The sequence below is a fragment of the Pseudonaja textilis genome, chromosome 8 (assembly GCF_049901715.1).
Source record: "Pseudonaja textilis isolate UNSWEBS1 chromosome 8, rPseTex1.2, whole genome shotgun sequence".
Classification (NCBI taxonomy): Eukaryota; Metazoa; Chordata; class Lepidosauria; order Squamata; family Elapidae; genus Pseudonaja; species Pseudonaja textilis.
In genome coordinates this window covers 30,472,844-30,498,523 of record NC_141997.1, presented here as the reverse complement: position 1 = coordinate 30,498,523, position 25,680 = coordinate 30,472,844, and the positions used below count along the sequence as shown (strand labels likewise).

General features: G+C 38.5%; 1 protein-coding gene across 3 annotated transcripts in view; it reads left to right on the top strand.

Moving 5' to 3' along the window:
• Positions 1-25,680, top strand: part of FGF14 (fibroblast growth factor 14) — a 321,475-nt gene that overhangs the window by 212,549 nt on the left and 83,246 nt on the right. For all 3 annotated transcript variants that reach the window (XM_087937937.1, XM_087937936.1, XM_026708390.2), the window contains 2 exons: positions 19,281-19,391; positions 21,820-21,923. In XM_087937937.1, the coding sequence (XP_087794063.1) occupies positions 19,281-19,391; positions 21,820-21,923 (215 nt within the window). The remainder of the gene's footprint in view (positions 1-19,280; positions 19,392-21,819; positions 21,924-25,680) is intronic.

Sequence of the window (25,680 nt, the reverse complement as noted above, 5' to 3'; positions counted from 1 at the left end):
ACCATATTCCTTATGTCAATATTAGATGTGAAAATATAGAAGTGGCTTGATCATTTTAAATAATCTTTGATGACATTTTTATGCATTTTTTCAGTCTCCGTTTTAATCTCATTGCCATGACAATGATAAACAAAAGAATGGAAATGCTCCAGCAAAAGCTAATCATCCTCAAAATCAGTGGCCTTTGCTGCAATTAACTTATCTTGGGAATGAACAGTAACTAAATTTAGCTACATGAGAATCTAAGAGTTCTGTAAATCTTCCTATACACGATGCTTAACAGTGCTCATGAGCCTATTTCCCTTTATTTCACAATTGACTGGGTCTGTGCAACTCATTCACCAAGGTCAGCTAAAGTAATAGTTGCATTTATGCAGATGCTAAGCTGGGTTAGTTTTATCCTTGGATATCTGTTTGCTTACTAATTTATATCTCGTTTAAATCCAGACTGGTTAGTTTATGATTCAGTGGATGTATGCAAAAATAACATTTGGTTAATTCATTAATTCAATATTTTTATGCCAGGGAAAGGAAACTTTCTAGGCTGTGTCACACTCAGTGGGCAAAAGTGCAAAAGTTACATCAAATGTGCTCTGAACACTTAACAAGGAGGTTAGTGCTTTGTGCAGCACAAAAGAATTCCCTCAATCTTGAGGGAATCCAAGATTCCAGTCATTCTGAAACGAGAAAAAGTACAGTTCACATTTAGCAACCACAGCTGGGGCTAGCAACTTGGTTAACAAGTGAGGTACTAACACCACTCTATAAAGCCTTAGTAAGACCACACCTAGAGTATTGCATCCAGTTTTGATCACCACACTGTAAAAAAGATGCGGAGACTCTAGAAAAAGTGCAGAGAAGAGCAACCAGGAGGATTAGGGCAGTGGTCCCCAACCTTTTTTGTACCAGGGACCAGTTTCACGCAGAAACACTTTTCCAAGGACCGGGTAGGGGTGGTGGAGTCCGAGTTTGGTGGTTTGTTTGCAGACGTTTCATTACCTGACTAGGTAACATCTGATGTTGTTACCTAGTCGGGTAATAAAATGTCCACCAGCAAACCATTCAGGGAGCGCCAAGTCCTCTTCATTGCAACCCTGAGCAACAGATACTCTCTTCTCTTGGGACATTTAAAACGGAGGGTTTCAGCTACAGATTCAGGAACTGCGCCTGGCTGAGGAGCGCCTTCAAAACTGAGCGCTGGGCGGCAGCAACCCCCAGCACTGGCTTTCTTGCTGAGAGCTCCCTAGACTCTTGGCTCCGGATGTGCCAAATATAAACCACGCAATAAAGCAAACGAGAAAGTCCAGAAACTGAATGGGGGGGAGGGGGAACAGGAGAAGATCGGCTGATATGTGAATTTCACATATCTAACCTAGGTGAATTATTGATGTGACTTTTGAAAGGCATTCGTGGCTCGCCCCCACCCCACCCCAAAGAGTTTTATAACAAAAAGAAGGACAGTGTTCTGAACCTTGCACACCAAACTCCTTCCCTCCAGGGCGCCTTTAGGGGCAAATTTTCCTTAAACGACTTCGACCATTTAAGCTGAGATAGCTAACAATCGGAAGGTACGGATCTGCATCCGACTCTCTCGCCTAAATTAAGGGGTCACCAGGCTCGAAGCACAGGCCACAGTAATTCTGTCTCCACTGCTCCGCTGTGGGGGTGAACGGGCGCTTCGGAGGAGCTGCGCCAACAGGAAAAGCCACCCTGCCGGCTTCTTTGAAGCAGTTTCTTCCTGGGCTGGTGGAGGAGCGAGAGAGCGACTGAGAGAGGAACGAGGCAGGAGGAAACCGAAGCCACTGAGCCGGAGAGCAGGACAGGCTTTGGTTGCTAGAGGGCTGGCAGGCACTTCGGGGGCCTGGCGGCAATCGGGGGGCTGATCTGAAACTATGGCTTCCTCCCTCCCCTTCTTTGCGGCCCAGTACAAAATGATCCATGGACCGGTACCGGTCTGGGGCCAGGTGGTTGGGGACCCCTGGATTAGGGGACTGGAGACTAAAACATATGAAGAACGGTTACAGGAACGGGGCATGGCTAGTCTAGGGAAGAGAAGGACCAGGGGAGACATGACAGCAGTCTTCCAATATTTGAGGGGCTGCCACAGAGAGGAAGGGGTCAAGCTATTTTGCAAAGCAACTGAAGGCCAGGTAAGGAATAATGGATGGAAACTGAACAAGGACAGATTTTTTTATTTTTTTATTTATTTTTATTTATTTATTTATTTATTTTTATTTGTCAATTGCTTACAAGATAATAGGTATAAGTAAAAACATAGTTATGGATACATGGATACATATAAGAAAAATAAAAAAATAACCTGGAAATAAGGAGAAACTTTCTGACAGTGAGAACAATCAACCAATGGAACAGCTTGCCCTCGGAAGCTGTGGGAGCACCGTCACTTGAGACCTTCAAGAAAAGACTGGACTGCCATCTGTCAGAAATGGTGTAAGGTCTCCTGCTTGGGCAGGGTGTTGGACTAGATGACCTGCAAGGTCCCTTCAAACTCTGATTATCTGTTATCTAAAGTTATTAACTGAAGTAGTTGCTAAGTGAAACTGACTGTGGTTATGATCCTATTCCAGCTTTCCTTTCTTTAGAGTCTTATGAAAGTCATAAGTGAGAGGATTGGTTGTAAAGTTACTTTATGATCACTGTTGAAACCAGGGGTGGGATCCGACCGGTGTAAGTACCGGTTTGGTGATTTACGATTTACTCTATGTGCACGTGTGAAACATCGTGAGCTGTGCTGCCCAGACAGCTGAGCACTGCTGCCCACAGGTGTGTAGCATTTCAAAAAGCACTATTTTCCTGCTTTTTCAACCGCTGCTGTGCTGCGCAAAGCATCTGATATTGAAAAAGCAGGAAATAAAGGACAGGTAAGAACCTGGGCAGGCGGCTAGGCCAAAACAGCAGAGCTTCTTCAGAGCTACCGGTTCTACAGAGCTGGGCAGAACCAGTAGAATCCCACCCCTGGTTGTAACTATGATCATTCACTAAGTGAGGCAGTCACTAAACTAGGATTATCTGCTGTTTTATTAAATATCATATTATTCATTAATCTTCAAGGAAGCCTTGAGGGGCTCTTGGGTATACTTGCTATGGAACTGTTAGGTGAAGCCCACCTCCTATACACTGAGTAGGAATTTATAGGCTAATCATATAAAATATAGGTATCCTCAACATACAACCACAACTCGGCCCAAAATTTCGGTTGCTAAGCAAGAGAGTTGCTAAGTGAATTTTGGTCCATTTTACAACCTTTCTTGGCACAGTTGTTAAGTGAATCACTATAGTTGTTAAGTTAATAACACAATTGTTAAGGGAATCTGGCTTCTCCACTGACTTTGCTTGTCAGAAGGTCATGATTCTGGGACACGGCAACCGTCATAAATACATGCCAGTTGCCAAGCATCCAAATTTTGATCACGTGACCATGGGGATGCTGCAACAGTCATAAAATGTGAAGAACGATCATAAGTCATTTTTTTTCACAAATGGTTGCAAGTTGTACACGTGACCCTAAATCCGTGATGGCGAACCTATGGCACGCATGCCACAGGTGGCACGCAGAGCCATTTGTGCGGGCACGCGAGCCCCAGCCAAACTTACCTGCACCAGCTGATTTTCAGCCTGTTTGAGGCTGTTTTCGCCCTCCCGGAGGAAGTGACAAAACAGGCCCATTTTTCAGCCTCCAAAGGTTGCAGAGGCTTCCCTTGAGCCCCCAAGAGGGCTCCAGAGGCTGAAAATGGTCACTTCCAGTATTTCCAGAAGGCCCATTTTTTGGCCTTCCCTCGAGCCTCTGGGAAGGCGAAAACAGCCTCAAATGGGCTGAAAATCAGCTGGGAGGTGCGCACATGTGCAGTGAAAGTAAGGAGGGGTGTTGCATGTGCAGGGGGGCGGGGCGCATTGCATTGTGGGTGCCAGCACGTGCGCACTTTTGGCACACCACAACAAAAAGGTTTGCCATCACTGCCCTAAATCATGCAAGCACTCACAGTTTTCAGGATATAATTACATGGCATAATAAACACATAATGAATGTATGATGGCTATGCATTGTTTGTGCTGGAGATGTCAATATTTTGTTTCTAATCATGCTAGTCATCATTTCTTCCTCCCATTGAGGGGACATTTTAGGTGAACTTACAGTCCTAAGTGACACATACAGAATCACTATATATGGATAGAATCATAGAATTTAATATTTATTTATGAAAAAAATGTAGTAAACTCAAACTGAAGTTATGGGTGAAGAAACCTTAAAAAATATGACACAGAAAAAGTAGGAAACATTAAAAATAGGAAGATTCTTACCAGAATATCAAGAGAGAAAAATGAAATGGGATAGGCATACAATTTCAGCCATGACCTTGGTGACATTGCATAAAATATTAAGATATTAAAATTTCTGAAATATCGGTTTAATCCCTTATAGTAAATTCTTGTCTATGAATGTATTCAAATAACCAAAAAAAGAGAGGAGTCTTTTATCTCAATATGACAGAGATCAGGCATCACCTTTCCTGCTCCCTTTTTAAAGATAAGATTAAATTGCCTATGATCCCGTTGCGAATGCATCTGAGACTATATTTTCCAGAGGCTCTCTGGTAGACTAACACTAACAAATTCCAACCATTCTTTGTCCTTTTTCAAAAAAGCAATTTGCAGTGCCAGGCAGCCGAAACAGTTGTATATTCTTTCTAAAATGTAGAGAGGGCAGAGAATTTATTCCATCATTAACTTTGAAAAAACTGGTATTGGTAAAGCTGGAGCAGACTTTTGGCACACTAATCATGTATTCATTTAAAAGAATAAGTACAGGTACCCTCTTCCCAATTGATCTAATCTATGGAATACCTTTAGCTTTTTAAAAAACATATAAATAAGAAAGCACATCTCACCGGAAACCATTTTTGGTCTGCTCACCCCAACTTAAAAAAAAAAAATCCCATTGAATATAAACTAATACAACGGTATAGAAGAGTGTGCTTTGTCTTAAAATAGGAGCCAATGCTGACATGGTTTTAATACCAAAACAGTTTTTGTTTTCCATCTTAATAAAGTTGCTTAATATCCAATATAAAGATGATTTCTGAACAAAACATGACATGTTATAAAGTCCATAAAGATGTTGGTTGACTGTTTTCCCCCAACTTGCCTCTATGTATGTATGTATGTATGTATGTATGTATGTATGTATGTGAAGGAACAGACATCTTACAATCTCTGGAACTAAAATTATATTTATTATACTTGGTAAGCGTTTGTCAGCCTCTGCTGGCATCGTAAGAGTATTTAAACTACCATTACAGAGATCTATGCCTTTATATATCATTAATCAATTTAGCCCTTGCACATGTAATGGGCCCTTCCAACCGCTTCCCACCTGTAATTAACTGCATTGTTTTTGCTTCAGTCATGTTGGTCGAAGGAGGTTTAACTCCTGCTGTTTCCTCCCTTACCAAACTCGGCTTGGATCACTTATCTCTTAAGAAGTGGTGTTAACCTGTCAGCTATTGCAATTTTTTGCTTTGCCCAAGCCCTTGTGGTTGGCCTGCTTTGTTCTTCATTATTCTTGTCTGGTATAGCTTGAGGCAGATCTGCTAGGCTCCTCTGTATTTGGTCAAGCCTGGCTGTGCCTTCATAGGATGAATCCACATGCCCAGGGGTGGGGGGTGGGGGTGCCCACACACACACACACACACACACACACACACATACACACATGTGCGCTCTCTCCCCCCCCACCAATCAGAACACAGCCAAACCCCCAACCAATGAGAACACCCCCCACCCAATCAGAACACAGCCAAGCCCCGAACCAATCAAGTCACACCCCCACTAGCAGTTAAAAGGAAGAAGCAGCTGCAAGCTCACATTACTCTGAGAAGCACAAAGCCGAAGACACAAGCCTGAAGATGATGAATGAGACTTCATCGAAATGTCACCTAGATACTTCCAATTTTACACGGGAGAAAACCCGAATAACCAAAGATAGATAGATAGATAGATAGATAGATAGATATGGTATTCAGCTTTGTTCAGGTATTTTCCCACGTCATTCTAGTTGTGCTTTTAAAGTTGTAACAACGTTTCGGCAGAATCTCATCTGCCAACATCAGGCTTCTGTACTGTGTTCGTAGATGAACACAATACTATTTCAAAGTTTTCCATTTAAAATTAACTTTTCTATAATTAAATAGACATTAATTATTAAATTTTCATTAGATATATTTTTCTAGAGGAATTTTATTATACCTGTTTTAAACTGTCTGAATTGGGATAGATACTATATAACCATATGAGAGCTGGCTAAACATATGCATATATTTTATGACTGATTCACGTCCAGCGGAAGGAGTTATTACTCCTTGCCCTTTTTCCCCTCTAACATAGAACTCTTTAATGCTATGCATATTTGAGAGCATAAACAGCATAAACACAAGCATGATCTTAAGAATTCCAGTTATGTATCATTAGTTTCTAGGTTATCATACGTGAGGAAGAGGGCATTTGTGTTCACTGTAAACAAAATACTATAGAATCCGTGTACATTGCCTAATATTTTCAAGCATATCCTACAATGCTGGAAAAAATGATCAGATTTAGAATCAGTTTGTATAAATGAAAATTTTTATTGATCCGGTTGCTTAATTTGTTATTTTTATCCAGCGTGATTGAAGGGTCCAATTGTTTTTGTACTGTATTTAGTTTTTACCATGAGCTATCAATATGTGATGAAACAAATGGATTTGTTTTATCAGGCTGATTGTCATCATGCTTAATGCTGATTTGAGCTGAGAAGTGATGACTGGTATAAGTTTACCCAGAAGGCTTCCATGTGTTAGAGTAGAATATAAGTCTCCTCACTCCGTGTTATTCACCTTAATCACTATACTATATTGGCTCTTGTTTGTATAAATGAAGAATATGCTGTAGAATATATCCCATTTCTGCTGTGAATATGTGGCAGATGTCTTGTATACTCATACAGCATTTTACCTTATTCACATTCACATCAGCTAGTGAAAAGCAACAAGAGCATTGGCTGAGTCAGGCTCTACAGCTGCCTCTTTCCCCTAGAGATCTAGAATGTAACCCTAACAAAATAGCATGTCCTTTAAGCCCCAAAGAATGACAACATCCCTACGTTCAGAGTTAAAGAGCAGAAAGATAGAAAAGTGTTAAGTGTTCAAGAAGGAACTTCATAAAATTAATGATGCATCAAGGAATTGGAAGTATTTCTCTAATAGCTATGCACGCTGTTTTAGACGATCTGCATCATTTAGGCTCGGGTGAGGTCTGGGAAGCTTTCAGGTACTCGAATGAATTGTGCAACTTTTATTATATCCTAATCCTTAATCTGAACTTGAACTTTCATGGATAATTGATCTTGTTTTTTCTTCTGCTCAACTGTTGGGATTCCATACTTTTATTTTGCTAGTTTATATTTAACTTGTGTTTTCTTGCTGATCTTGATGACGTTATTTTAGATAATTCAACCTCCAGCACTTTGCCTAAACTTTACCCTGGAAATTTGCTGATAAAAGCTAAAGGCAGTATATGCCTATCTTGGCACTTGTCCCTGATTTATAAGCTAAAAAAATTGGAGGGTCATACCGTACAGCAAAGCAACAACCTTCAGCCCAGTTTTTCTAAGGCACTGAAGGTTGGTACCCAAATGATTTCTATGTTTTCTTAGAAAATGAAAGGATGAGTTGTGGTAGTTTAGGAATCAACATAAGCCTATAACCCCAAAAGGAATATCCTGGGTTGCTCTGGTGGGAGACAGATGAGCAGATGGCATGTAGCCTTCTGGTAAACTGATGGTTTTCAAGACCCTTTGTAATTGCACTTTACATTGGTGTGTATCATTAGCTGTCTGGAGTTATATGCTTAGGATGTGTAGCCAATTAATTTATAAGTTTGTATGTATGTACGTATGTATGTTATTCAGCTTTGTTCGGGTATTTTCCCACGTCATTATAGTTGTGCTTTTAAAGTTGTAGCAACGTTTCGGCAGAATCTCATCTGCCATCATCAGGCTTCTGTATTGTGTTCGTCTGTGAGTCAGACTTTTACAGTTGTTTCAGTTTTAAATTTGGGGCTAGCCTACTGCTGTGCCAGAATGGTTTTTTCTTCATCCTGATCGGTTGGGAATCTTGGTCTGTGTTTATTGGTCTTGGAGTTTGCTGTATTCTGCTTGATTGGTGTTTCTAATATCTTCTGTCTGTTTTGTGGCTTTTTTTGTGTCTTGATTAGCTGGCAACATTGTGTTCCTGTATTGGAGGCTTTTAGTGCAGCTTGGCTCCAAGTAAATGGATGGCTATCATTTGTTAGGAAGCTAGGTTTCATCTGGGTGCCTGGTTGGGGTATGATTGAGCTGGAGGTATCGGGGGGATCTGTTTGTGCCCAGGTGTTTGCCTGGCTAGTAGTGTGGAGATTTTTTTGTTTGTGAGTGCAGGATTCCAAATGATTGACAGTCTGGTGGAATCATCTATTCATGCTTTCAGGTCTTTTTTCAATCTCTATGGCTTCTCTGATAATTCTGTGGCTGGGGTTTTCTATAGTGGCTAGGGTTTTGGTGCCATTGAAGTTGATGCTATGACCTGTGGCTTTCATGTGTTGGACTAGTGAGGAAGTGTGTTCCAGCTTTTTTACTGCATTTTTGTGTTCATCCAGGCAGGTACTTATTCTTCTATTGGTCTGTCCAATGTATGTGGCTGGGCATGATGCACAGGGGACTTCATATATGCCTTGGTTTTCCAGGTCAATTTTATCTTCGGGGTTTCTAAGGATGGCTGCTATTTTTCTGTCTGTTTTGAAGGCAGTCTTGATGTGATGCCTGTGTAGTATCTTACTGACCCCTGCCCAAGCAGGAGACCCTACACCATTTCTGACAAATGGCAGTCCAATCTCTTCTTGAAAGTCTCAAGTTATGGCGCTCCCATGAGAAGGAAAAGCTTCCGAGGGAAAGCTGTTCCATTGGTTGCTTGTCTCTCTGTCAGAAAGTTTCTCCTTATTTCCAGGTTGAATCTCTCCTTGTTCAGTTTCCATCCATAATTCCTTGTCTGGCTTTTGGGTGCTTTAGAAAATAGCTTGACCCTTTCCTTGTCACTTTTTCCTTTGTAAAGACTTTCTTCTAATCAGCACTGTAGCCTTTACGTGCACATTAAACAAATTGCACATCCACTTCATAAGCAAATCTATATTTTAACATTTCATCAATTACTTTATCTATCCCTGCAGACTTACAATTTTTCCAATATTTGTGAACATTACAGATTTCATTTTCATCCTTTTTCTAGGACCCTAACATTTATAGGTTCAGTTCAGTTCCACTCTATGGAATGAAACCACTATCATTTTCATAAAAAACTCTAAAATACTTCTTCCAACATTCTCTTGCTTTATTTTAGAGACATAATTTCATTTTTTTTAAAAAGTTTCATTAACTTAGCTCTGGGCCCCTTGTTTATCCCTTTTCACCCATTTCCAAAATAATTATCTGAAATTAACATCATTACATTTTCTATGCTTTAACAGTTCCTTATTTTCTTTAATCACATTGTTTATAATTATCTTTCCCCCCCTAACCACTATATATTTCTCTCGTCCGCATTTTGAAGCAATTATTCTTTCTCCTTTTCATAAGCAGTTTCTTTCCTCAATCCATCAAGAATCCTTTTTAGGCTTCCCATTAGCATAACTTTGGATCCTTTGATGGCACTCTCTTTTCACTCTTCTCCAAACAGTTTCCACTGTTGCCAAGGTACCATCAAATAGAAGGTCCATGCATTTACTGATACAAACTCATGTATATTCCAATATTCAAAATATTGGAATACGTCTATATAAATCCCTTTATTTTAAAACAAACATGGTAAGCCAGTTGTACATATGCTGGATGATGAATCAAATGCCCAGAACATTAGGGAGCCAGAGTATTTGTTATTAGGCCAAATGCCAATCCTATACAAAGTAGTAATTCAATGTGTGCATTTTTCTAGTGTTACAAATATTCATAAATTCAAGTGTGTGATTTTACATATTTATAAATATATTTATTCATAAATGCAAGTCAAATTTTATTTTGGCAGATTAATAAAATATAACCATTAAATTTGAGTTTTAAAAGGTGACAGTAACACTGAGGCATTAGTATTATATACCATTTTAATTTGGATGACTCTAAATGGTATACAGTTAGAGCAACAATATGCAATATATTGATACACAGTATAAATGTAAAGAATACATTAAATACAATAATTTTACATAGAAGTAAAATAAATTCAGTTCCTGTCTTTTAAACTTGTATTCATCTTAAAAATAATGGCACCAGCTTTGAGAAGGAGGATGAATCAATTCCTGTTGTTTCGTTGATGGGACCTCAACATGAGTTCTACATTATTTTCCATAAATCCGAGGAATATTTCCATGCTCTTTGATTCTGAAGGGTGTGCTTTCAATTCATCCAGTAACTTTAAATAAAATCTTTTAAAAAGTGTGTTCACATCATCCCTAGGAGTTGTAGTAAATTGGTAAAGTCTATGGCATTCTATTTTTTGTGCCAGTCTCCTTGAAAGAAACTCTCTCACTACTTAATTGTAAGAACTAGCAGCCTATTTTCCTCTCTGACTACAGGTGGGTGGATGTATTATCTACAGGCAGCTTGGAAATTAACTTTTTATCTCTGTCTTACAAAAAAACAAATAAGTCAACCTTTAATCTAGGAAATATTTTATACTTGGGAGTATTATGGTTGGTGGTTAATAGAAGAGTATTTTATTCAATTTAAGTATTGATCTCTGATGAAAACACTGTTTTGTCTCTTTACAAGACAAAACCATAATGAATTTCAATGGTTCCTGAAAAATCTTTTTTCATTACATAAACTGATATAAACAACATCAGGTTTCTGATAAGCTTGTTGGAGGTTGTAGGTATAAACTTGAAGTGTCTTAGAAGCTCCCATCATTATGATATTAATGGAATATATTAATCTTTAAATGGAATCTCTCTTTATGAAAAAAAGTGAGAAATTTAAGTGAAAACTTGAACATTCCTTCTTCATAATAACACAATTTTTCAAGTAGGCCATAAGTAGCTTAGGATGGAATTGTGGAGTCATTAGTATTGTCTGAGCTTCATTTGAGCAATTGTTATCATGAAAAGGACAAATCATTCATTCATTCATTCATTTTAGTTTTATCGAATCTTTTAAGTTTATAAATAATTCAAGGCAGCAAATGTTCCTAATACTCCTTCTTCCTATTTTCCCCACAACAACAACTCTGTGTAAAAAGGTATGTTATTGAACTGAAATGACTTAAAACCTGACACAATATTTGTTGAATTTGGCAATTCAACATTGTATTTTTTTATAGGAATAGCAGAAGGAAATGAAGGATGGGTATGCACTGCCAAAATATTATGTACAATAGACTGGGAAAGACTTTTAGTTTGGCACACATCACACCTTAGAAATAAATATTGACCCTAGTTGTTGTTTAATTATTGTGTAGGATATATATTGCAAACTGCTGGCTAAACAATTTGGAAGATAGATGGATTCATTTTTTGCCAGAACATTGCCTGTGTCATATTTTTTCCTCTTTCTGTATGGCAGTTCTATTTCAGTCTGTCAATACATGCAAATGTTAAATGATATGCAGGTAATCAAGTGGTTCATTTCCATATTTAGTGCAATTCACACATTAATGAGAACCACACACAGTGTATGCTTTCCAACTATGCTAACAGCATTTTGCAGTGATGCTTTTGCATATCTAACCAGAAGGAATATATCACTTCATCTCATGTACTCTTATGCATTTTGGTAATGAATAAATGAAGTTAATAGTAAGTTAAGAAACCCTGCCACTTTATATTATGGACGATGCATCCTGTATAATAACAAAACAAAATTGGCTATTTTTCAGAGAGTTGTACTTAACTTTGCAAATTAAAGCTGCTATCTACAACTGGACTGCCCTTTCTGAACTCTTCATGGATGATCTAGGACAGAAGTTCTCAACCTTTTCTTCACCAAACATCCTTTTTAAATACCTGTTGTGGCCATGGATCATGGCTATGGACCACCAAGACTTAATACAAGATTTAAATAACAACATTTCTTTAAGACTTTGTGGACCCCCTGTAATGATATTGCCTCCCCTCCCCTGGTCCATGGACCACAGCTTGAGAAACACCGATCTAGGACATTTGATTTATATTGAATTTTCCCAGGTGTTCTAGAAATTAAAATTCTAAATGGATTTTTTTCTGAAATAGTGTAGCTAAATGAATTGCATTCATACCTGTTGTTTAGCTAGAATTGCCAGGTGGGGAAATGTGTTGTTTTCTAGCTTGCCCAACTTTAAGTCACTTTAATTCTAATTGTTTTGGGATAAAAACTTTAATTTAGGAGAAGTTATATGAAGCTGATACAGTGATGAATGAAATAGGCAAAAATTATATCAATTTGGTGGCAATTCCAATTATAAAAAATGAATATTCCAAATTATTTTTTTCTCAGTTATAGACACTATTGTATATGGATATCTTTTATTAATTGTGGTTCTATTTTAGTCAGAAGAAATGTAATCAACTGATGTACATATGCTTCTAAATTAGTAATCATCAATGCAGATGGGTTAAGATTCTGTACAATTACAAACAAGGTGATAAGTCATTCTTCTATTTCTTTGCCCTTTTGGAGGTGACTAAATTAAAATGGATTACATGGTTTGATTTTCATGGAAGATCAGTCCATGCATGGCAGTTTTAGAATCACTTATTTCCATGAGTAATGAAGATTTTAAGTCACTTGTAAGTTGTATCCTTGCTAGAAATTTACAGAACATTTTGTATTTCTTGTTAGAAGTGATCAGAAAAAAATAATACAGATAGTTCCATTGAGGTTGACATTGTACATTGTCCCTGTACAGGCTGGTACAAAAACAAGTACATACATTTTTGTAAACACCATTTTTTGTAAACTCCATGTAAACATCAACGTGTTTTTAACTCCCAAAACATAAAATCTAGCTGTCAGTTCTACTAAGCTATTCTACTCAGTAAGTATCCTTTTTAATAATCTTCTCATAACATGTACCGTGTTTCTCATAAAATAAGGCCGGGTCTTTTTTTTTTTTTTTTGAGCCCCGAACAAACGGTTAGGATGTCTTTTCGGGGTGACTTAATTTCTTCCCCCATGCGCACCTCCACCTAGAGTGTCCCAAGTGCACTCACCTCTCCATGAGGCCACCACTGGAAGCTCCCCAGGGGTAGAGTCACCAGCCGCTTCTATCAGCCGGTAGAAGCGGCCTTGGGGCGAGCACCCACACGCACTCACATCGCCACGAAGCTGTTTCTATCAGCCAATGGAAGCTCCCCAAAGGCAGAGTCACCAGCCGCTTTGGGGTGAGGTGTGGCTGCCCGCACACTCCTCTCCTCCTCGAGGCTGTTTCTATAGGCCGATGGAAGCTCCCAAAAGGCTGATAGAAATGGCTTCGTGGCGAGGGGAGTGCGCATGGGAGAGTGGCTACAAACTTTTCTTAGCAGAAGGGAAGCAAGCTGAGTTTCTCTCTCTCTCTCTCTCTCACACACACACACAAACATCACCACTGCTAGCCCTCGTCCCTGCACTGGATCAGCCAAGCCCTTCTGGTGAGGGAAGGTCTCAGCATCTGCGGGGTTCCCACTGCTGCCCTCCCTTCCCCAGGCCAGACCTTTTCCGGGCAACCTGCCAAAGTTCCAGGGCAGCCAACCTCCCTTTACCTGCTGCCGTCGCTGGTTTGGGGAGCGGGGGAGCCCACTGGGAGGGAAGAGGCGGCAGCAGAGCTCGACTACCCTTAGAAGGGAGATTGGGTGGGCTCCCGAGAGGAGATGCTGGAGCAGTCCTCATGGTAATGCAGCGGGAAAGCAGGGTGAGTGAAAGGCTCGCCGCGGTGGCACAGGAGGGCGGGAGGAAGCTGGAGTGAACAAAGGTCGGGGTGAAGCTAAACCTTCCTTTCTATTGCTCTGGTGAGGGCCAAATATTTGCAGGGGCTGGTTGGAAAGGCCTAATTTTAGTCTAAACCTTGAGTCATGGAGGGGGAGTTGAACGGCGAAGGCACTCTGCTCATGATCCGAGGCAGTCCTGCCACAGCTCACAGGTGGCGCTGCTAACAATTGGAGGGGGGAGTCTGAAAACTTCAGCGACGCCTCCTTCTCTCTCTCTCTCTCTTTCTCTCTCTCTGAGCGCCTGAAAGAGCACCCGTCATTAACCAATTAACCAACGCCAGCCTCGGAATCCTTTATTTCTGCATAATTCAGGATGAGAGAGGAACCGTAAAACCAGGGACTTGGTGACGAGGGACAGGTTCTATTTTTTTTTTTTTTTGATTGAGTTCAATCATGAGACATTTCTGGATTTCATCGGACATCCGAGGCATTCAGAAGAACTTTTGAAAAACTTGCGGGTCTAACTTTGAGAAGCAATGAGTTCGGTCCTCTCAAATGGCGGAGGTTAGGGACGGTCTTTGGAGACCTCCCCTCTCTTTTAGCTGAGGGAGACCTGGGTGATTTTAGCCCAAAAGCTGCCCCAGAGAGATTGATCAGAGAATGGGCAGGAAAGCAAAACAAGAGCGCATTTGGGCTAAGGCCTTTTCTCCCATTCCGTCCGTCGCAATCTCACAATTTTTATCCAGACACAGATATGTGTGTGCTTTCTCTCTTGCCCCGCTGGTAGATTCAAAAACAACTAAAGCGCGCTCCCCTCACCGCAAGGCCGTTTCTATCGGCTGATAGAAGTAGCTGGTGACTCTGCCTTTGGGGAGCTTCCATCGGCTGATAGAAACGGCCTCGTGGTGAGGGGAGTGCGCATGGGCCCTCGCCCCAAGGTCGCTTCTACCAGCCAATAGAAGCAGCTGGGGACTCTGCCTTCGGGGAGCTTCTATCGGCTGATGTTCTGTCGGTAGTAGATCAGGGTATTCTAGCCTAGGCTACCTGCATGGTGCTTCTAAAGGCAAGTTTTCTTCCCCCCTTCCCTTCTCCCCCATTTCTCTTCACCTCGTGTAATTCTAACGAACGATGTGAGAAATGGTGGGGAAACGCATGGTTTAAATAGGCCTAAATTTTGGGGGCGGGGCTTAATTTCACCTCATGCCTAGAAATCATGCTGGGTCTTCCTATTGGTGGAGGCCGTATTGTTGGAGAAACACGGTATATTATGAAAATATATATCAATTATTAAATAAACTACCAAAGTCATGGAATCATACCTCTTCTATATAATTTTGTGTTTACTAAAATATTTGGATATTTAATAATAAAGTCAGAATTTTCTCCCAAGTTTTAGATTTGAAATATTCCTTCTATTTCATGAAGTTTTTGACTCTCATGCATAAAGAAATATATACACTCACGCACGCTGCTGTTATATGTATATTTAGAGCAGGGAGCCCAAAGTGGTGGCTCACGGGCCAGATGCATCATGTGCAGGCCATGATGGCAATGTGACGCAGCAAGTTTGACACCCATGTTGTAGAGAGGTACAGAGACAGTTGGGGTGGTGGGGGAAAGCTTTCAAGATTCTGATATATCAGCCTATATCAATAGAGTTATAGAATTACTTTGGTATCTGTTTCCTAACCTGGTCTATCTTAGATGCCTAGGATATATCAAGCATGGGGTAATGCACAGTGTATGGCTGGTGTTTCTACAGCACACTCTTTATCGTATTTTTATTCAATATTCCAAAATAGTTAGAAGATATTATTCAATTAGTAGTAAAAAGTAAAAGATTTAAAAACAATGAATCTTTGTATCAGGCCAATACAAATGCCTTTTATATCCAATAACATGGACTTGCGATCTTGTTAAAGATCAATTTAAAAAATATTCTAGGTTCACTAAGTTTAATTACTTTGGAAGGTCATCATTTATAGTCTTAGTTGCATGAAAATCACTGTGGGATTACACTGATTTTTGTTAAATCTTGTTTATGACATTTGGAGAAAAGTAGAATCTTATTAAGCTTGCCCTCAAAGAAATGTATTTTCTGAATGAATTTTTAGCCACTGCAATTTAAAGGTAATATTATTTTTGATAAGGTTAGCATGTGTTTTTTGCATGCAAAAGTGATAGGTTAATTCTCTGGCATCAACAGGAATTGTTAGGAAACACTCTGATGTCTTTAATTTTAGAGAATGTTATCAGTCAGTATTGAATTAAATGATCCAGATGGACTGATAGTCTGTTATTATAAGACAAATTCATTTTAACTGAAGAATTATAGTATCATATGAGCAAGACTATGATTTGAACCAAATTCTATAGAATATAAATCTGGCACGTTAGCTGGTAGGTCCTTTTAATAGCTACTTAACTATTTTAAGCAAATCTGTATCACAAAAGCATTGTGTTTTCAAATGGAAACCAAGGACTGATTCAAATATTTTGTGTGAAGTATTACTATCACAACAAGGCTTTTCCTGCTGACTATATAACATATACCACCATTATTCTAAAGTCCTAGCTTCTTCCCTGTTAATTATGCACAAAATGTCAATTTTTAAAATAAACTTTTTAACCTATAAGTTAGTTTGGCCCCTGAGTGGGATAAGTGGTGATTTCTTGTATTCATAATGGCATTCTTGACTGTGGGAGTTACTTTACTAGAGTTTACTCGGACAGGAATGCCAGTTAACAATAGTAATAGCACTTAAACTTACATACCGCTTCACAGTGCTTTATAGCCTAAGTGGTTTACAAAGTCAGAATGTTGCCCTCAACAATCTGGGTTTTAATTTTACCAACCTCAGAAGGATGGAAGGCAGAGTCAACCTTGAGCCATTGAGAGTCAAACTGCCGAACTGCTGTCTGTCAGCAAAATTAGCCTGCAATATTGCATTCTAACCACTGTGCCATATTAGGTCAACAAGCAATTGCAACTTAACAATGAGCCTGAATGCTCCAAGCACTCAGGGTCCATTAAGTTCAGAGAACACTGGGGGGGGGGGAAACCCACCAGATTAAAGTATACTTATTATTCTGACTTCGTTCTAATACAAAAGATTGTGAAGTTAGGTGTCTGTTAAGTTTAAGCTTCATGAAGTTGACCTTAGTGCTGTTTTAAATATGTGAGGAGTTTTAATTTATTTTGATGGAAGATTTTGATAGAAATGGGAGATGAAATCATTTAATATTAAATGTTCTTCGATAAAACTCTGTTCATTATTAACTAATCAACTTACCAAATGGTACCTTTGTTAACAAATTAAGCACCTAACTGGCCGTGGTTGGCCTTGAGAAACTAAGCCAGATCTAATTGCTACTTCAATGGGAAACACCAAGAAATGTCAGGCTGTAGGCTAGAAAGAAAGGCAGACTGCTTCTGTATTACTATTAAGAAATTGACAGGTGTCAGTTAATGAAAAGGTCAGAAATCAAACTTGACTCCAATGAGACCACATTTACAAATGAATAATGGAAACTAAGGAAAGAAAACTGTATTTTTGTTCAGTAATTGCATGATCTTAATTATTAGCATATTCAGCTTATGCTAACCATTCTAGTACATTGCAATAAAGAGTCTCTACTAAGTTTGATTTTTAGAAGTACTTAAGGAATGTTCCAGATCAAGGGTAGGAACTTGGAAAAAGAGTCATCTTTAGGTAAAAATTGGCAGGATTGCAGTTTAATTTAATTTTGTTGCAAAAGTTTAAAAACATATAAGAAAAACCTATAAGTAACAGTATTTGAACAAGAGCTGGTGAGCTATAACAGGTGCTGTTAAGGGAAGAGTGAAAATTAATTTGTACTAGGACAGGGCTGTCAAACTTCCAGCTCTTGAACTGGATGTGTCACATGCTGGCCATGCCCATGCCCATTTTAGCGAAGTGGGAAAAAGTCCTGATAGGTCACATGACACTCACGTGATGACGTGAGTTTGACACCCCTGTACTAGGAGATGGAGATGAGTAATTGAGTAAAAAATCCCTGTTTGAAAAGCAACATTTCTATTTTAATGTTAAGATTTTTCCCAGTATTTCCATATTTCTATTTCATAAGAGTCTTTTTTATTGCTAAGTATGTTTGCCAGTGTTAGACTTTGCTATATCTGATGAACCAAAGATCCAGGCAATGAGTTCTGTGTGCTTTCAGTGTCTTATCAGTAAACATTTTCACCAAAATGTAGCTACCCTGTTTCTCTAACAATATGGCCTCCCCCAATAGGAAGTCCCAGCATGTTTTATAGTCATGAAATGAAATTAAGCCCCTCCCCCCAAACTAGGAAGTTAGGAAGTACTTTTGTTGCACACCCGGATATGGTGCTGCCTGCGTTGACCCTGATACAAAGTGCCCCACCAACGCCGAGGTCAACATCCAAGCCATCGCCGCCCGCCTGCCCAAAGATGCAAGTGGGGGAATTAAGTCACCCCCCGAAAAGACAGCCTAGCCGTTTTCTCGGGGCTCAAAAACAAAAAAAGACCCGGCCTTATTATATGAGAAACACGGTAATTTTCTGTCGATTCTGTGGGGCAGCAGAATAAGATATTACTGTGATGTTTTTCCTGGACAGAGATCAACCAAGTTTGCAAAAACCTACATAGTGCACCTCAACATAAAAGAAATCCTTATAATAGGATAAGAAAAAAAATGTTCATGAAACTTTTTTGTTTTTTTTTGAAAAATCGAAAATCAAATTATTATATTATAATCAGGTAGGATGAGGTTGTGTGAAAAAAATCTTGGATTTTTAAAAAATGGCCAAATAACTTTTCGTGATAAAACACTGTTTTCCCCCATTTCATTGTTATTATCTTGGAGCTAAAATTGCATCAGCTATTTGATTATACTATCTGAAAGGCAGGTCTTAAGGATAGCCATGTGTAGAGATGAAAGAAGATAATAATGCCAGTTAGATGGGCAGCTCTGTAAATTAGGTAGATAAATAAATAATGAACCTTGTTAGGAATATTCAGGAAGCATTACCTAGGCAAAAAAGATGACAACCTTTTTCAGATAACAAGATAACATTCCGAAGCAGTTCAGGCAGATACCTCTCTAAGTTGCTGATGTATAAGAAGGAACAGCACAATGAGACTTGAAAGCTTATAGCCAGCTGCAATAAAAGTAGTTTTAGTCTTCCTGTTGAATTGATTTCCTGGTCAGGTGTACCTAATGGGCATAGCACCTGGTTCTAATGTACTTTATTTCTGAAAGAAAGATATAGAAATATCTTAGGTATTGTGACTAGTGACAATATATGTTTGTCTTTTCAGATCCCCAGCTCAAGGGCATAGTGACCAGGTTATATTGCAGGCAAGGCTACTACTTGCAAATGCACCCAGATGGAAGTCTCGATGGAACCAAGGATGACAGCACTAATTCTAGTAAGTGATCTAAGAAACTATTCAATACTTTTACACATACATGCATGCATGCACACACAAAATGTAGAGTTAACCATTCCAAAATGAATATCCATCATTTGTATGCCTTCCTGATTTCTTTATGGTTCCTGATATGCCATTTTTAAAATCATGTCTCTGTTTCATATCTGCTGATGTCCTTAGAAAATGAAAAGCCCTCCTATCTCATTGGAATCCTTGAGTAAGGCTAGTGAGTGTTCTACTCCTATCTGCCAAAGACTTGAGAAATCATGTAAGCAACACTCCAGAACACAATCCCTCAGTTTGAATTCTTTGAATACTGCTTTCTTAATCAGTGTTCTTTGTTAAAATCTAATTAAGGGAGACTTTCTGACAGTGGTCTGAAACCACAGAAAAGTAGTTACTACCTAAGAATCACCATGGATAGAATGATCACATTACACTAACAACATTTCAGAATAACAGAGTTGGAAGGGACTTTGAAGATCTAGTTAACTCGCTGCTCAAGCAGGAAACCCTATACCATTTCAGACAAATATTTTGACTACATGTTTGTAAAAGATATTTCCTCTTTATTTCTAAGGTTTGTTTTAGTCCCTTTTCTCAGCTTTTTCACAAACCTAATATAAGAATATAGCATTTCTAACTATTAGAATTGATATTCAGTTCAAAAGGTAGCACATTCAGCATAGATAAAAATTATTTGTGGATTCATCTAGCCACTCAACTTGTAAAAATGCAACTCTGAGTGACATATAGTAATAAAAACAACATAATATTCTTAGCAATGAAGCAACACAGAATCATCAAAGACCACAAATACAAAGCCAGGGTATATCACTATATCCTTCACCTACCAATTTATCTAATATCTTGGCCCAAAGCCCAAGGCAACAGTCAAGATCTTCAAACATTAGCAGGGTCAGGATCAAATTTTTAAGGGGAGGGTTTTTTTTCCCCCACAGGACAGGTATTACAAAAGAAAAGGTACCTCTCCCAAATCTCTCCTGATGGCATTAACTCAAGAAGAGGCTTGGCAGGATGCCCATTCTGCTGGAGCATATTGAATGGCAGAAAGATCTAGAGGCAGACAGTCCCACAAATAACTTGTTTGTGAGCCATGAAGGGCTTTATAGGTAACAACTGGCAACTTGAATTGTATTTGAATTGTATTTGGAGTTCTACTGTGAGCCACTAAGTAGAGGTATCAGATGGGTTGCCAAGATGGAGAAATTATTTTGCTTATATGATGAATGGCTGAAGCACATAGTTTGTTTGTTGCATTATTTTCAGGGGTGGGCTGCTAGGGACTCGCAAGGGCTAGGGAGAGCCCCTAGTTAAGACTCTGCGGAGCTCAGAGAGTCCCCAATAACCTCAGAAAGACAAGCAGCAAGGGGAAGCTCTTAACAGGATTAATTGAACTTCTGGGCATTCAGCCAAGAGCATTTCACACCTCGTAAAAGTGTTGCAAGCTAGATAAACAATCCACTCAGTGCTTGGGAGGGAGAGTCATTGAGAAAATCAGATAACATAGCCACTAGCCTCTGAGGGGATTAATTTCCAAATAATAAGAATCCCGTCATTCACCAGAAACTTCACTAAGACTCCTCTCACAGTCACTGCTATTAAGTCTGGTTTCACCCAGTCTTTTATTTAAGTATTAAATGCATGAAATAATAAACAACTTTTTGGTATATATCCTTTTTTAGGTAATTAGGGCAAAGAAGCAACGTCGAGTTGGCCACACTACCCAGTCACATGACCAGCCACACCCACCCAGCCAGTCATTAGGGCAGAGAGCCCCTTGCTAAAAAAAATTGAATCCCACCCCTTATTGTTTCCATGTATGAAACTAGAAATAATTGAACCAGAATACAACCAGAATACAAATGTATTTAAAGGTAACTTAATGCTTTCTGCACTAATCTAAGGGTATATTTGAACTTTGTTGTTTTATTGTTCTCTTATAATATATTCATTGTCAAAATTTGACCTGGGTTTGCACAACAGGTCAATGTACTGTAAATAGCTATGGTGTAGTTCAGTGAATGTGTAACCCTCATGATCATTGAATAAGCCATGGCTTAGTGTAAGAATGGGCAATTTTTGCAGTGTTTTTTTAAATTGCTAAAGTTGGTCTTAAACTTTCCCTAAATCTTCCTCTTCAAAAAAGAAAACAAAAATCTGAATATTGCCTTGCTTTCCCTGGAAAGACTTTGATGTCCACAAATGGGCTCTAGGGATAGGGAGTGTGGCCTCCAATTGGTGTTGCAGGTTTTATGAACACTGCTCCCATTGCTGCCATATCTATCATGATAAATAGTGCATATAAAATGCTATAAGCTATGCTTATTATGTCAGCAATATTATTCCATTCATGTCTTTGATGCCTTTGCTTCCATGTGATAGATCTTCTTTATTTTTACAGCATTGTTCAACCTCATACCAGTGGGACTTCGAGTTGTTGCTATCCAGGGTGTAAAAACAGGCTTGTATATAGCCCTAAATGGAGAAGGATTCCTTTATACATCAGTAAGTAGTATATCAAAGCTGTTGGTTATAAAGTAAATTCAATTCAATCATAGAAAATTGTCTTGGGATTCTTACAAGAAAGACTACATAAATTCAAATAATGCATTTTTATTTTAAAAGTTTGATATTTTATTGTTCTTCTGTATTATTTTAATTATATAAAAATGGAAGGTCATAAATAACTAGGATAAGAAAATCTGTTTTGAGTCACAGGAGGCAAATTAAGGCAAACTAAACAATATTGAAATAATATTGTTTTCAGTGGAAGAGATATATTCACATGATTATTTCTTCTACTGACATCAATAAGATTCTAATCTATCTCAGTACATAGGATGATTTCAATATTTTGAGCAGAATAAATGATTAATAATTGTATAGTTTTCAGTTTGGAAATTTGGTGAAATGGTAATTTTTAAATACAAAACACAGATTGATTAATGCGATTTATTATGTTGATATGCCTATCAAGTTATATATTGTATGTTATACCTTATAAGGCTGTAGGGCACTTTTAGGATAATCCTGAAATCAAGATGTTATAATCAAGGCATAGATAATTATCACTAAGTCTGATTGGCTCAGGAAAGGTCACAGTTGGCACATTAGCCATACATATGCAAATACACTCATCACAACTATTACTAGCAAATCTGATAACAGCTGAAGATCAAGGGACACTCCTAAACTGCAAACCTGCTCTTTCCACGGATGTGCAAGCCCATGTCAGATACATTTCACCTCAATCTCCAAGTCTAGTTTTCTCTTACCTCTTCTTATCAGCATTTAATTTCAGCTTATTTTCATCCAGCCCCTTTATTAAAATTAGTATGCAGAGGTACTAATTGCTATTTTGGGGTTTGATGACAGTAGAGTAGAGCTAATCCCATCAGTCTACTATTTGTAACCTACTCTAAAGCTCTTAGCAGTTTCATGTAGCAGTAGACAGGGCAAGACAGATTTCAGAAGAATACTATAAATCAACAATCAAGTTGTTGAATAGTGTTCCTCCAGCACACCTTCTGAGTATGTCTTGACAAAAATGATCAGAACCATTGCAAAACACAAGATTCACAGAGAGGTTCAGGAAAACTAGTAGGGTTGCACCCTTAGCCCCAGTTTCCTATCTAGGTCATATTAAGATGACCAAAGTAGGCTTAATATTATAAATTCTTAACTTGATATCTGTGGGCACCCCTGACAATGCTGAAATGAAAGACAAACTTGTTAGCAAGTGACCCAGCATTTTGGTGTTGGATTTTCTCTAATGCAATGACACTCTATCCTTGTCTTCTTAAAATCTCTTATATGCTGTGTAAATGTCAGAGAGAAAGCAGGAGGAAGACATTTCTATTCACCTTTCTCCATTGAGTCAATGACACTCACTAGATTCTATCTTTTAAATTTCTGTTTAGTTATGTAGATGTAGATACAGTTCTACCTTGGTACTCAACTGCTTTGAAACTTGTCAAATTTGGAACTCAACTCATTTTGATATGAAAATTTTGTTCCAGTACTTGTCATTTGTTTAATATTTGACATGCAAGTCAGAACTTGTTAATGTCAGCTGTCCCATGACTTTCCAGCCAAAACAAAGGCTCATGCACTAGTCAGTTGGTTGGTTTGGTACTCGTTTTTAATACTTGTCACGTCTCCTGGAACCAATTAATGATGAATACTGAGGTACAAGTGTATCTACATTTCTACCAGTGAACTATAGCTTTAATTTGAGGTGAAGTTGCCTGTGGCCAATTATGAACATGGCAACATATAATTGTTAATCTAATTAAAGTTGTATCCTCACAGGACTTTTCTGTTTTGTGGGTTCCTACACTGTGCACACAGATGCTTGTATATGATACATGATATATACTTCTATCTCCTCTGTTTAATGATATAGACACAACCACCAGTTTTCAGCAGTATCTGCCATTTCCTAGCATGTAATATATACTTTAAAGAATATAAGCTATTAGAAGAGATATTTGATAGTTCCTTATGCTTTCTACATGTTCTGCCTAAAAATATACGATGTTGCTACTGTAGTGATTTATTTTATTTAAAGGAATGTTAAAAATAGTATGAAGTTCCTGTTAGCCTTCATATTCATTTGTTTGGCATAGATGAGGATGTTCCCAAAGTTAATTAGAAGGAAATGTTCTAATCACTTAATTCTCATCAGGGCAAAAATTAATCTTGTACAGCATCTCTGTATTATATACAGAAGCATGATGTGTGTAGTGTATATTTTCTTGTGCAACACTATGTATGACACAAAGGAAGTGAAACATAAAATATATATTATCTCAGTTGAATGCACGAAATGTTAACTCACCATTGGCTTCATTGTTTCTTTCAATCGTATTTGCAGTTCGAGATGTTGGTCAATATGCACACATGTTTGTATTTATAGGTACTATTTTCATTGTATGTACTCTTTGTCATTTTTAAGATGGTTACAATCTGACCTGCATTTCTTAGAAAGAATGGCTCAAATATACAGTAGTATCTCAGTAAGTAAATAAACGCTAAGAAGATTCTTGCTTTCAAGAATCACACTGTAAATATATAAATGTGTTGTGGCAAGACCAGTCAGGAAAAACATGTCAAAACAGAGTTGAACATTGAATTGACAGATTGAATACATGTTATAAACTGACATTTGTTTCACTATCAATTGGTGCCATTGTGGATTTTAAATAATATCGTTCTAATATATTGGATGTCACGTATACTATTTAAAATTGAGTATGAAAGCATAGGTAGAATAACTGCTATGTATTTTTTGATGGCGATGAACTAAAGTGGTAGCATAGGTCATTTGTCAAGTCTAAAGGTCATCAGGAGTGAAGTTCCATCAATAATAAATATTTTTAAATGCTTTAAATAAATAATGCACTTTTCAAGAGGCTGCCTTCAAAGACTACCTGAAACTGGACAAATTCAAAATGATGCTACCTGATTGTTGAATGGATAGTCCCAATTCAGCATCATGTGGGGGTTGTTTTGGCTATTGGAAGATTTTCAGGGAGGGCTCAAATTGTATGTCAGCCTATCTGGCTCAGGTGCTTTACTCTTTATGGCTCTGCCTCCTCGAAGTAGATTCTCCATTCTTCTGCACCCCACACACTTTTGGTAAATTTTCTTTCCTCAGCAACATAGAATCAGCAATATGGAGAAGACCTTTCTCTATATGCCTATGGAGGTTCCAAGCTTGTGGAATTGACTACCCCATAGTGAAAATACTTTAAATAAATGCCATTTGTCTTTTGAGAGTCTGGACAATAGGACAGTGAAGAACAGTGATCACTATTTTTCTTGGACATTTAAACTATATTTTCTGCAATCCTTTCATCGATATTTCCTTAACAGATTCCCCATGCTTTCAACAATGACAGAACTTCTAATGTACTGCCGTCACTAGAATAGTTGGGATCCATTCAGAGACGTATCTGCTTTGAAAATAGCCTATCCTGAACTGTATTGCCCAGTCAGATGCAGGAAATGTTTTATGGCATTATGTCATAAACTGTGTTATGATAATCTCTATATCATGAAGAGTTTTATAAAATTTACCACATTTCAGTTCCATGAGAGTCACGGGTTCCAAATTTTGGACTCATTCTACAACAATGGTGACGAACCTATGGCATGTGTGCCACAGTTGACACGCAAAGCCCTCTCTGTGGGCATGCGCGCCATCACCCCAGCTCAGCTCTGCCATGCATGTGCATGCACTTCCTGCTGGCCAGCTGGT